This window comes from Bufo gargarizans, chromosome 2 (assembly GCF_014858855.1).
Source record: "Bufo gargarizans isolate SCDJY-AF-19 chromosome 2, ASM1485885v1, whole genome shotgun sequence".
NCBI lineage: Eukaryota > Metazoa > Chordata > Amphibia > Anura > Bufonidae > Bufo > Bufo gargarizans.
The window spans coordinates 172,315,161-172,329,670 of NC_058081.1; the positions used below are offsets into that span (position 1 = coordinate 172,315,161).

At 42.6% G+C, this 14,510-nt stretch overlaps 1 protein-coding gene across 1 annotated transcript in view; it reads left to right on the plus strand.

Annotated features, from left to right (window-relative positions):
* The window catches only part of LIPC (lipase C, hepatic type), a 202,396-nt gene that overhangs the window by 98,959 nt on the left and 88,927 nt on the right, over positions 1 to 14,510 (plus strand). The window contains exons 5-6 of the mRNA XM_044283292.1: positions 13,739 to 13,929; positions 14,168 to 14,347. Of these exons, the coding sequence (XP_044139227.1) occupies positions 13,739 to 13,929; positions 14,168 to 14,347 (371 nt within the window). The remainder of the gene's footprint in view (positions 1 to 13,738; positions 13,930 to 14,167; positions 14,348 to 14,510) is intronic.

A 14,510-nucleotide genomic window follows, 5' to 3' on the forward strand; every position in this document is an offset into this window, starting at 1 on the left:
AAAACGCTAGTGTGAAAGTAGCCTAAAGTGTAACAATGATTTTTAAGGATCGGATTATTTACACCTCGTCCTGTTTCAACCCCCCTGATGCACCCCTGGAGTAGAAACTCCCTAAAAGTGACCCCATTTTGGAAACTACGGGATAAGGTGGCAGTTTTGTTGGGACTATTTTTAGGGTACATATGATTTTTGGTTGCTCCATATTATATTTTTGTGAGGCAAGGTTACCAAAAATTGAAATTCGGAAATTTCATCTCCATTTGCCATTAACTGTTGAAGAACACCTAAAGGATTAGTAAAGTTTGTAAAATCAGTTTTGAATACCTTGAGGGGTGTAGTTTCTTAGATGGGGTCACTTTTAGGGAGTTTTTACTCTAGGGGTGCATCAGGGGCGCTTCAAAAGGGACATGGTGTCAATAAAAAAGGCCATCAAAATCGGCCTTCCAGAAACAATGTCGGTCCTTTCCTTTTGTGCCCTGCCTTTTAGTGATACAGCAGTTTATGACCACAAATGTGGCGTTTCTGTAAACTGCAGTATCAGGGTAATAAATATTACGTTTTGTTTGGTTGTTAACCCTTGTTTTGTTACCGGAAAAAAACGGATTGAAATGGAAAATTGCCAAATATAGCTGTTTTGGCACCGTTTTTAAATATTTTTTTTGACCGTGTTAATCTGGGGGGTTAGGTCATGGGGTATTTTTACGTATTCTTACGGACGCGACAATACCTAATAAGTCAACTTTTTTTACAATTATTTAGGTTTTAGACTATATTATCCTTTTTGATACAAATTTTATTTTTCTGTATCTCTAAAGTCTAAGAGTCATTTTTTTTGTTGTTTTTTTAGCCGATTATCTTATGTAGGGGCTCACTTTTTGTGGGATGAGAGGACGGTTTTATTGGCACTATTTTGGTGGCTATATGACTTTTTGATTGCTTGCTATTAAACTTTTTGTTATGTAAGGTGACAAAAAAAAATTTGCACGTTTTTTTTTTTTTTTTGGACCGTGTTAATCTGGGGGGTTAGGTCATGGGGTATTTTTATAGAGGAGATTATTACCGACGCGGAGATACCAAATTTGTATACTTTTTTTTATTATTTTAGTTTTTACAATTTTTTTGGGTGTCTCAAGTCTGAGAACCATAGTTCTTTTATCCGATTGTCAGTGGCTACATTGGGATATAAATGTAGTACTCCATGGAAGTGTGGTACTCCCTGAAGCAACCAATAATGCAGAGGCCCGGATGATCGGGGCACGTGTCACATTGAGTAGTGGTGTCCTTCCGTATCCCCCTCCTGTGACACACTCTGCACCTTTTTTGGGTTCGTCCCTTCTTTCCAGTATGGGGGACCACACCTGGAAAGTGTTGGCCAGGGACGATCCGGGGGCCTCCAGTTCCCGAGGTACTCCGGCCTGCTCTTTCCCGGTCAGAAAAGATCAGGGCCTTGAGGACTGCCTCATAGAACTGAAGGAATGTCCCTGTGTTGCCCTGTGTCCCTCCGGGACAGCACAAAAAAGTTGTACATACCAAGTAGACCGCAACTTTTTTGTACCATGCCCTGGTATTGCACATGGCATTATTTGGCTTGAGGACTTTATCAGAGATATCAACTCCTCCCATATACCGATTGTAGTCGACGATACAATTGGGCTTGAGGACCGTTGCCGCAGTACCTCGCACAGGGTCAGGGGTGATGCCGTTACCATGAATTGTGGACAGTACAAGGACATCCCTCTTGTCTTTATATCTGACCAGCAACAGGTTTCCAGTGGTAAGGGCACGGGTTTCACCCCTGGGGATAGGTACCTGGAGGGGGTGGGCAGGGAGGCCGCGTTGATTTTTCCACACGGTCCCACAAGCGGACGTGGATCTGGCGGCGAGGGACTGGAACAAGGGGATACTAGTATAAAAGTTATCCACATAAAGGTGGTAACCCTTATCTAGCAGTGGGTGCATAAGGTCCCACACAAGTTTCCCGCTAACACCCAGAGTGGGGGACATTCTGGGGGTTGAATAAGGGAATCTCGCCCCTCGTACACTCAAAACTTGTAAGTGTACCCTGAGGTACTCTCATAAAGTTTGTACAGCTTCATGCCATACCTCGCCCGCTTTGAGGGAACATACTCCTCATCATCCATGGTGATGGATCATGTGATGGACCATGTGATGAGTGCAGTGACGTCATCAAAAGTCCTATTCCTTAAAGAAGAAGATAGAAGAGAGGACGGGCTGCGCAAGCAAGTGGATTAAGGTGAGTTAAATTATTATTTATTTATTTATTTTTAACCCCTCCAGCCCTATTGTACTATGCATTCTGTATTAAGAATGCTATTATTTTCCCTTATAACCATGTTATAAGGGAAAATAATAAAATCTGCACAACACCTAACCCAAACCCGAACTTCTGTGAAGAAGTCTGGGTTCGGGTCTGGGTACCAAACATGCAGATTTTTCTCACGCGCGTGCAAATCGCATTACAATGATTTGCACTCACGCGGAAAAATCGCGCATTTTCCCGCGAAAACATGACGCCCGTGTGAAAGAGGCTTTACAGTCGAACTGAATAGAAACTGTAAAAATCTCTACAGATCTCCCTCTAATGGCTACAGTAGGAAATTGCTGGAGTTTTTTTTTATCGGGAAGCAAATGTAGGAGTTTTGCATAGGGCTCCATATCAGCGTCATGTGTTCTGCCTCCAAGGGAATTGTCCACTATGGTATTTATGTAGAAGACTACTGGATTGACAGAGGGTTTTTTTCCGGCAATTACATTTGCAGTTGTATAAATGTAACTTAGAGGTATACTACTTGCACCAGAGTACATAATTATCTTGATCATGTCAAATGTCCTAATATTATCAATGTGCAAAATCATACATGAGATATGTGCTAATGTCAGAGCTTCCTTGTTGCAGTTGCCTTGTCAGTCTCCAGATATAAAGAATACATATTCAAATGAACAGTATATTTTGACATCCGATTAAGGGCTCGTTTACACGACTGTAGTTTTGGTCCCTTCCTATTCACTTCTATGGGGCTGCAAAAGATGCGGACAGCACTCCGCGTGCTGTCCGTATCCGTTGCTCTGTTCCGTGGTCCCGTTTTGCGAACAAGAATAGGCATTTCTATAAAGGGCCGTCCGTTCCGCAAATTGCTGAAGGCACATGGGCGGCATCCGTGTTTTGCGGATCCGCAATTTCTGGACCGCAAAACACGTGACGGTCGTGTGAACAAGCCCTTAATATGAAGCAAAAAAGTATTTAATTATATTAATGGAGGCATACGAAAGTCAATCAGCAGGGGTGCTAAGTGCTGAGCACAGATTTTCTTATAACACCCCAAAAGGTTTCCTTTATATCCTAGAAAACCTCACTGTTTAGATCCAGTTGAGCCGCCTTTACTTAAAACACAAGCTTAGCAATGCTTCATTGACTGGACATCACATTGGCTTCAGACCACCCATCTAACCTTGATGGTCAGTAAAATATCATCCCTGATGACTTGATACTCTTACTAATTGCTGCAATATTTTTATCATTAGCACATTAATTTACATATCCATTTTTAGGGATTTTGCAAATTTTACGGCCAATCTGATATGTTAAATCAACTTGACTTTCCAATTAACGAACTGAAGTGTGGAAGGCACAAAGGAATTTCATTATTAAGAGTAAAGCTCCTAAAAGATAAAACAATTCAAAAAAATTCTAAATCTTTCTTTCTTACATTTTAAGATTCTTTATCAGGTTTGGTTCTCACTAGAGATGAGCGAATCGAAGTTGACAAAGTGTAATTTGATCTGAATTTCAGGAAATATTTGATTCGCACCAAATCCGAATTTCCTCACGCTTCGTGGTAATGAAACGCATTTTTTCTTAAAATGGCTGCTGACAATGACATGGAGCTAGGAACTCTGGGAAAGAGGGATCACCCACAATGCCATGCATGCATCCAATCAGCAACCAGTCAGCCCCGTGATGTCACAGCCCTATAAATAGCCTCAGCAATCTTGGATTTAGCCATTTTCCAGTGTACTTAGTGCAGGGAGAAACGTCAGCAGGTGCTAGGGACAATGGTAGACAAGACTTTAAAACTTTTATTTTGCTGTATAGATTTTCAGGCAAAGGATAGGGAGGAATCATTCCACAGCACTGAAGCAGAACAGGGTTCAGTAGGGATGGTTACAGCCTGAGTAATAGGAACAATCCTATTACACCTTGCTGCACTGACTGCAGATCCAAATTGCCATTATACAGCTCTGTAATTCCAGCAAACCGTTCTTGTTATTTGGGTGCTAGTGCTGATTGATACAGCCATTAACAGGGTTTATTACAAGGAAATATTTATACCTCTTATTTGCCCTTGTGCGGTGCAGTTATGTGTTCTAAAGCATTTTTTGGCTTGTATTAGTGGGAAAAAAGGGCTTCTTAGCCGTTGTGTGGTGAAGTGAGAAAATGACAGCCCTTTTTGGCGTGTATTAGTGGCACAAAAATATATATTATTTGCCGCTCAGCGGTGCAGTTATATATTCTAAAGCCATTTTTGGTGTGTATTAGTGGCACAAAAAAAGTATTTGCCGTTGTGTGGTGAAGTGAGAAAATGACAGCCCTTTTTAGCGTATATATATTATTATCGTTCAGCGGTGCAGTTATATGTTCTAAAGCCTTTTGTGGCGTGTATAAGTGGAAAAGAGTAAGGGCCTATTTGCCGTTCAGCTGTGCAGTTATATGTTCTAAAGCCCTTTTTGGCGTGTATTAGTGGCACCGAAAAAATTATTTGCCGTTGTGTGGCGAAGTGAGAAAATTACAGCCCTTTTTGGCATGTATTAGTGGCAAAAAAATATATATATTATTTGCCGTTCAGCGGTGCAGTTATATGTTCTAAAGCCTTTTGTGGCGTGTACTAGTGACACAAAAATATATATTATTTGCCGTTCACCAGTGCAGTTATGTTCTAAAGCCTTTTTTGACGTGTATAAGTGGAAAACAGTAAGGCCCAACACTATGTCACACAGAAAAGTGCCAGGTCCTGCACAGGGGAGTGGCAGAGGCCTAAATGTTTCTGTCACAGGCACAGGTTGCAGCAGAGTAAGGGGGAGTGGCAGCAGGAGTCGCAGCAAGAGGCCTGAGCTCCCAGTGTCATCTAGTGGTCGTGTCTTGACCAGCAACCCAGCAGTTCTTGAATGGTTGACTCAGTCATCCACTTCGTCCTAACTAACATCAGACACCCCTAGTCAAGAGTCGGTGGGTTCATCAGACACAACCCTTAGTTGCCATAGCCCGGTAGCAGGCCCTGTGCCCTCACCTGTCCTCAACCTGCCTCTATCCTTTTCTGTTCCCTCAGCCAGACAAGTATTATATGCTTTGAGCTCAGCTTCACTATACAGCAAGGACAAGCTACTAAAGGACAGTCAGCAGCTACTGGCCAGCCAAGATGTGGAGGAGACATCCGCCGCTTCCTTCGGTAGGCAGACAAGTAGTGATGAGGAGAGTGGCGTGGGATCTGGTGTTGCGAGCGGTCAGAGACCTTTGAGGAGGACATCAGTGACGTGCAGACAGTACTCGATAATGATGATGTAGCTGATTGCACTTGGGACCCGGGTGAATTAGGGGCTTCATCATCATCGGGAGAAGAGGTGGGCAGCTTGCCAGTAAGGCAGCGGTGGAGCCAGCAAGTCGCTAGCGTGGCCAGGAGTCAGCATGGTGGGAGCAGTGGGAGGTCGGGAGCCAAACATGCCCAGGGTAGACCACCCACTTTGCAGGAGACTACCTGCCCGGAAAGTAGTGGTGCAGGGATTCACGGAAGCTGCGGCAGTAGCAGTCAGTCAGTGCGGAGTGTTGGGGGTAAAATCACCTACTCCGCGGTTTGGCAGCTTTTTGTTAAGCTGCCGGAGAAGGTGAACATAGCCATTTGTAGAATCTGTGGGCAGAAGGTGAAGAGTGGCTAGGGTGCACATGTATGTAGAACAGAAGGTGTGCCAGTCCTTGAGCCTGTTGATGTTTGCCAAAGTGCACAGCAGCACCGACGTGTGGAGCTATAACTATGGTCAGGGACGATACATGTCCTTTACGGCCCACTGGGTGAATGTGGTTCCTGCACAGCCACACCAGCAACTTGGCCAGGTGACACCGCTTAAGCATCCACGTTCTCATGCCGTTGGTTCTGCGACAATGTCAGCCTCTGTCTCCTCATCCTCCATCGTGTCCTAAGCCTCCACTGCAGGGACAATTCACAGTGCCCCTCCAGCATACCACAAGTGCAGGGCACGGCGGTGTCACGTTGTTCTGCACCTCATTTGCCTTGGCGAACGGAGACACACAGGAGAGGAACTGCTCTGTGTCCTTCATCACAAAATCGAATCCTGGCTTTCTCCGCAAAAACTCAAAATCAGAAACCATGGTGACCGACAACAGGAAGAACATGGTGTCGGCACTACGTAAAGGAGGGCTGAGCCATGCAACCTGCATGGTACACATGTTTAATCCGGTTGTCAAGCGGTTCCTGAAGTCTACCACCCATCTGCAAGACAACCTAAAAATGGCCAGGAAACTTTGCACGCACTTCAGCAACTCATACACCGCAAAGCACACCCTCCTTGAGCTGCAGTGGCTGAACAGCATCCCCCAACATAGGCTGATATGCGACGTTTCCACCTGCTGGAATTACATCCTCCATATGTTGGACCGATTATACGAATAGAGAAAGGCCATAAACAATTTCTTGATGATCCAAGCAGACAGGAGTACTCCTCTGTGTAACTTCGATGTCAGCCAGTGGCCAGGACTACGGGATGAACAACGTCATTCCACTGCTTCATGTCCTGGAACAGGTGCTGGTAAATCTGTCTGGTCAGGGTACTGAAGACGTGTCGCCTAGATCTCACAGCTAGTGATAAGCGGCAGGAGCAATATTCGAATTTGCGATATTTCTTGAATACTTTGTAAAATATTCGTCATGTATTCACAAATTCGAGATTATATTCTTGACTGCAAAAATCGGCAATGTATTATTTGCGTAATGCTCGTGAATTATCGGCGTGGGGTAGGCAACTTTTCTATTGGTTGCTAGGGACGTTGCTAAGCTTTGTCAAAGCCTTCTCATTGGCTACTCAACACTACTCATGGCCACATGAGCCCTGTGGGGGCTGAACTGAAGGAGAACGAGGACATTGGAGCACAAGCAATGTGTAGCAAAATGGGTGGTTTTTCTGCACAGGTGACAGTAGAGGAGGAGCAGGGCGATGAGGAATGAGGAAAAGGAAGCAGAGGATCCAGACACACCGTGGCAGTATGCAGTGGAGATGGAGGCAGGGAGTCCCTCCGAGTTGTGGCAGGCACAGCACTATGAAGGGCCTTTTGCGCTGTGGCATTAGAAGAATTTTGATATCTCTGACTTTTAGTCTAATCAGACTGTCTGTTAGGCCCCATGCACACGGCCGTTGTTCACGGCCGTGTGCGGGCCGTGGAACCGCGGCCTGGATCCCTCCTGAGAGCAGGAGCGCACGGCGTCACTGGTTGCTATGACGCCGTGCGCTCCCTGCTGCCGGCACAGTACAGTAATACACTGGTATGATCTATACCAGTGTATTACTGTACTGTGCCGGCAGCAGGGAGCGCACGGCGTCATAGCAACCAGTGACGCCGTGCGCTCCTGCTCTCAGGAGGGATCCAGGCCGCGGTTCCACGGCCCGCACACGGCCGTGAACAACGGCCGTGTGCATGGGGCCTTACTCTGTAATTCCTCTAGTGCTGTTCTATGGAAACAGTAGGTTTAAAGAGCACACCAAATGCTTGAAATAACTTCTTTAACTTCAACTTTTCTTTATATATCATTGTCTTGACAATGACAGTCTTGTCATTCAACATAAAATGCTGGATATATTTCTGTCTTGAGTATCTGTACTCTCACTTTAAAGGGAACCTGTCACCGGGATTTTGTGTATAGAGCTGAGGCCATGGGTTGCTAGATGGCCGCTAGCACATCCGCAATACCCAGTCCCCATAGCTCTGTGTGCTTTTATTGTGTCAAAAAACCGATTTGATACATATGCAAATTAACCTGAGATGAGTCCTGTACGTGAGACGAGTCAGGGACAGGACTCATCTCAGGGTAATTTGCATATGTATCAAATCTGATTTTTTACACAATAAAAGCACACAGAGCTATGGGGACTGGGTATTGTGGATGTGCTAGCGGCCAACTAGCAACCCATGTTCTCAGCTCTATACACAAAATCCCGGTGACAGGTTCCCTTTAAATTAAGCACTTTATGATCTCTATGAGAGGTATATCTGAGGTCTAACTAATAGTTCACTTGATAAATTTGGTCGCAATTTGCAAAATGCAGTTATCAGTAACTATTTGCAGATTGGTTGAGTATGATCTGGTATGGTTGTATGCAATTTGGATTGCAATATGGAATTTAAATTTGGATTGTGAACTTTGTAGTTTGCAATTGTATAGTATTTGCAATTGGTGGAACTGTAAGTAAACGCACATATAACTGGTTCAGTATACAGTTCAAATCACTATAATAACAGTAGGAACATTATATATCTGTTTTAAATACCTATGTTGGCCTCTCTGCTTCCATAAAACACAGTTCTTAGTGGAGTGAATGTCTGTTCAGATTCTCTCTCTGGTGAATAATAATTTCTAGAAGCTCCTGCTAGGGAATTTCCCACACAGGCTGTGTGTGAGGCTGGCTGTGATTGGCCAAGACTCCTGCTGTGTGTGAGGCTGTGATTGGTCTAGACGCCTTCCCAGCAACAACAGTTTAACTCTATGCCTTCTGTTGTTTCTGCTGTGTCATTGAGCTTACCTCACATCCATTAAATGAATCTTAAAGGCATATTATCTTTTCTGTTTCTGTGAACACAATATATATAACAGTTATATGACATCCAAACATTTTTTTATTGGTTCCATTTTGAGCTGTATATCATTTATTGAATATTTTCATAGAGTCGGATGAGAAAAACAGCAAATTTTCCATTTTGTATTCTATGGGTTATACAATTGTGAAATTTTGAAAAAGTAAATGCTAATAAAAAATATGTTTGTTTTTTTGAGGGGCAGGGGTGTACCTTTTTCTTTAAAGAGAACCTGTCACCACAAAATGCAGAACAATCTCCAGACACGATGTTATAAAGAAGAAGGATCTGAGCAGATTGATATATAGTTTTATGAGAAAAGATTCAGCAACACTTGTAACTTATACATTTAAATCTATTTCTGGTAAATATCTGAATGGGTCTGTCTCATCATTGTGTGTGTGTGTGTATACATAGATAGCTATCAGTCATTGATAAGACGGTCCCCATGTACAACTGAGCTTCAAAAGAGCAGAGATTTAAAATTTAAAGGCGGGTTTAGATGGGCTGATGGAACGACCGATTGTCAGCGATCTCGTTCACAGTATGAAGACGAGGGATCTCTATAGCGATCCTTCGTCCCCGTACAGAATCATGGTTTCTGGGCAGCTGATCACTGTTTAGACCACATGATCTGCTGTCCAAATTTATGTGCATGCACGAACGACAGGATGCTCGTTCATCAGGTAATCCGGACGATTATTGGTTCGTCTATATTCACTTTAACTGTCGTTTCAACTTCTAAAAAATGTCATGTTAATAAAAAAAGATTAATAACATTTTAACTGCAGTGCTATTCTCTATCTTCCCAGTGCCATCCCGAGTTAATAAATCCTGGGATCATAGATTGCAAGCTCTTGCGAGCAGGGTCCTCGTTCCTCTTGTTGTAATTATTGACTTGTCTGTTGCTATGTTATTTATGACTGTTTGTACATGAACCCCAGAACTGTAAAGCGCTGCGGAATATGTTGGCGCTTTATAAATAAAGATTATTATTATCATAGAAAACAGCTATGCAGCAAACACAAAATACAGGCATACAGTACACTTACTGTGATGCTGATCACTGCAGCCTGCATCTCACAGCCTTCCCAGTGATTTTCTGGTTAGCACTTTGAAGATAGGGAAGGAGCAGGGCTGCAGAGTTTGGTGCTAAAAACAGATGATATAGGCATGGACAGAAGGGACTATATAATTCATAGTAATCTACTTATTAAAATAAGTTAGTTATACTGTACATAGTGAGTCAGTGGCTGGGCGAGAGAGAGCAGAGGCAGGCTGGTAAGCCAGCCTCTTTATCTTACAGTAGAACACTGAAGGAGGATTCTCCTTAGCAATGCTCAGTTAGAGTGTTGCTAATGGGACACTTTAGAGGTAGTTTGCAATAAAATTACACATATTCTCTAAAAATGTATATGAAAGAGTTTTTAACATAATTGTTGTTACACATTTTAAATACATTGAAACGATAGTTATGCTTTAAAGAGGTTTTCGCTGACAACTTATGCTCTGGGTAGGTCAAATAGCTTCAAATATGCTGTAACACAGTAGCTAATTTGCTTGTGGTATAGCCGAACAGTGTCTGCAGTTGTGTCGACGCGTACTGACGGTCTGATATTATTGAAGGCCGATGTAACTGGCCGCGTGCTTCCAGGTTAATAGTTGCTTTTCCCATGTTTATTACTTTCTAGATGCTATATTGTATGCAGGATTTTGTACGCAAGGTCCAAATCAGGTACTGGCTTCATGCACTTTGAGTATGCCTTGTGGAGACTGAGGTAATAACTATGAGTGCTAAATGAGCATGGTGATAGGATGGGACATGAGGTCAAGTTATGAGATATTTGAGCCATTAATATTTGATATGTGTCTGTTACACTATTTGTACTACAATTGCGGCTTATAATATCTTACCTGACTATGAATAACATACCATAGGAGTTACTGTCATTGGAGGGGTGGTGGACGTATACTTGTCGCAGTATTGTCCTGCACTGCACTACATGGAGTATTGCTTGAATATGTATTTATTTTTGCTTTTTAAACAATAAAGATTGCATTTACATTATATGTGTGTATTACTTTTGGCGATTTATTATATATTTTTTTGTTTTGGTAACATTAAATAAACCACGTGTCTGTCCGGGAGTATCCTGCTCCCCAGTAGCCGGCTATTGGTTACACCTAGTGGAAAACGAAGTGAGCTGTGGATCATAGATCCGAAGTTGCTTTAGTCAAAACTTCATTTGAATGCTGTACAGAGATCCGCCTGAAATTCGTTTTCTCTGAAGTATAGCGAGACTTTGGTGAAAAAATTTGGACTTAGATTTTTCAACTTGAAAACTATTTTAAAACTGGGATCTAAAGTCGGCATTGGCACCCAGGTACCAGTAGGCCGGCTTCGGATCCCAGTTTTAAAATAGCTTTCAAGTTGAAAAATTTAAGTCCAAATTTATTCACCGAAGTCTCGCTAGAATTTCACCTCTGTGGAGCCCATACATTTGAATGCTGTATGGAGACAGATCTTCATACAGCATTCAAACGAAGTTTTGACCGAAGTGACTTTGGATCTATGATCTGTAACTTGCTTCACTCAACACTAGTTATAGCGATCTCAGTCCTTCAGCTGTGAAAAGTGCTGCAGCGTCATTGTTTATTGAAAACTATATAAACTAAGCGGACTACATTTTTATATTCAATAGAGATATAGAGAAAAAATTTGTTTACCCTAGTCCTTATTTAACCCCTAAGTGACCAGTCTGTTTTGGGCCTTAATGACCAAACGTTTTTCTTTCTTTTTTCATTGTTGCATTCCCAAGAGCTATAACATTTGTAATTTTCATCTATGTAGGCGTATGAGGGCTTGTTTTTTGTGGGAAAAGTTGTAGTTTTAAATTTTGCCGTACACATAACTTTCTGATTAACTTTTATTAACTAACTGGGAGGGAGATGTGAAAAAACAGCAAAACTGTCGAGTTTGTACATTATAAATTTTGCAGTGTTCATTTTTCAGCATAAATAACATAATATCTTCATTCTCTGGGTCAGTACGATTACAGCGATACCAAGTACATATATATTTTTTGGATGCGCGCACTTTACACTGGAGATGTGGTGCAGCTAATGTCACTGTCTGTAGTGGACACCGTCTACGGAAAAAGTACACTGGATTTCAGATATTTTTGGGATGCGCACATTTTACACTGGAGATGTGGCACAGCTAATGTCACTGTCCGCAACGGACACCGCCTACGGAATAAGTACACTGGAAGTCAGTTTTTTGGATGTGCTTACTTTACACAGGAGATGTGGCGCAGCTAATGTCACTGTCTGTAGTGGACACCGTCTACGGAAAAAGTACACTGGATTTCAGATATTTTTCGGATGCGCACAATTTACTCTGGAGATGTGGCGCAGCTAATGTCATTGTCTGTAGTGGACACTGTCTACGGAAAAAGTACACTGGATGTCAGTTTTTTGGATGTGCTTACTTTACACAGGAGATGTGGCGCAGCTAATGTCACTGTCCACAGTGGACACCGTCTACAGGAAAAAGTGCACTGGATTTCAGATATTTTTGGGATGCGCACACTTTACACTGGAGATGTGGCGCATCTAATGTCGCTGTCTGCAGCGGACACCGTCTTTGGAAAAAGTACACTGGATGTCAACAGATATTTTTTGGATGCGCACACTTTAGCTGCACCACATCTCCAGTGTGCGCATCCAAAAAATATCTGTGACATCCAGTGTACTTTTTCCGCAGACGGTGTCCGCTGCAGACAGCGACATTAGCTGCGCCACATCTCCAGTGTAATGTCATTGTCCGTAGCGGACACCGTCTACGGAAAAAGTACACTGGATGTCACAGATACATTTTTTAGCGCACACGTTACACTGCAGATGTCACAGATATTTTTTGGATGCACACACTTTACACTGGAGATGTGGCGCATCTAATGTCGCTGTCTGCAGCGGACACCATCTACGGAAAAAGTACACTGGATGTCACAGATATTTTTTGGATGCGCACACTTTACACATGAGATGTGGCGCAGCTAATGTCGCTGTCTGCAGCGGCCTAACTATTGTACGCTATTTAGCTCAGGATGTGCTAAAAAATTATATTACTGCCACACACAATAGTCCTTAGAAGGACTTTTGGGTCTGTAAAGTTTTATCAATTTAGCGCAGGTTGCGCTTAAAATATAGATTGCTGCTGCCACACACATTAGTCCTTAAAATGACTTTTGGGTCTCTGAAAAGCTTTGGTGGTAAAAATATTCTTAAATCTCTCCCTACACTGTCTGTTCTTCCTCAGCACCGCTCTCCCTGACTAAGAATGAGCCTAACATGCGTCATCGGGTGCTATATAGCACTCGATGAGGCATTCCGGCCAGCCAATCACTGTAATGCCAGCAGCCAACATGGCTAAGGCATTACAGTGAGGGCAGTACTTACCTGCACGTTTATTGGCTGTATAGCAGCCAAGAAATGTGCTGGGCGGAGACTTGAGCATTGCGCTCGAGCACATGAGGTATTCGGCCTAATACCGCTATGTGCCGAGCATTGAGATGCTTGAGCCGAACTGGTGTTCCGCCGAGCATGCTCGATCATCACTAGAAGATATCCCAGGTCTGGGGTACTACACAATCACTCGATGAACAAGTGTTGGCTCGTTTATCGGGTAACTGCTGGCACCTTTCACACAAACCAACTATCGTGAACAAGCGTTTATACAAGCGCTCATCCCCAATAATCGGCCTGATAAGGACATTTAAAATTAAAAGTGTACAGAATTGTACCTGCAGGATTGGACATGATGCATTCCCTCTTATTATAGCTTTATTGTTGTTTTTGTAGATTACAAGGAAGGACTTCGCAGAGCAATACAAATGAAAAAGGATCCAAATACCATAAAGGCCAAGTTGCTGTTGTACAATGAAGGGTCAGGAAATAATATGTGTCCTGTTGTGGCAGGTCAGCCTGAAACCCTGGAAAATTGTGCATTTAATGCTACTTTTCCCCTTGTTGTAATAGTACATGGATGGTCGGTATGTATTTATTTTTAATTTTTCTTTTTTATATCTAAAACTGTATAAAATTATACAAAAGGCATTATCTCACCATGACAACAACTTGGGAATGAAAAGGAGGCAGTGTACGCATTGCTGTCTCTATTCACTGCCATTGGATTATATATAATACAATATACAGTATCTTGACATAAAAACATGACATGTAAAAGTCCATCATCATTTCTAACACGTTTGCTGTATTGTTTGTTTCTAGCTTGATGGAAATCTGGAAGCTTGGATTCCAAAGATGGCTTCTGCATTCAAATCCAGTAAAAAGCAGATTAATGTCATCATCGTGGACTGGCTGTCCTCTGCTCATGCACATTATGCGGTTGCAGTACAGAATGCTCGATTTATTGGTCTAGAAATAGCAGAATTCCTGGAATGGCTTGAAGTAAGGTTAACATTTAGTGAGATAAAATACTGGGTTTTCATGTTCCACTGTAAAGATGCCCATTCACAAAAGTAAACATTTGTCTGAACCTGACGATTTCCACAGAGCCTCCTGATTCTTCCCTAACATCACATGTATTGGGCATCTTGTATATCAATGCTCA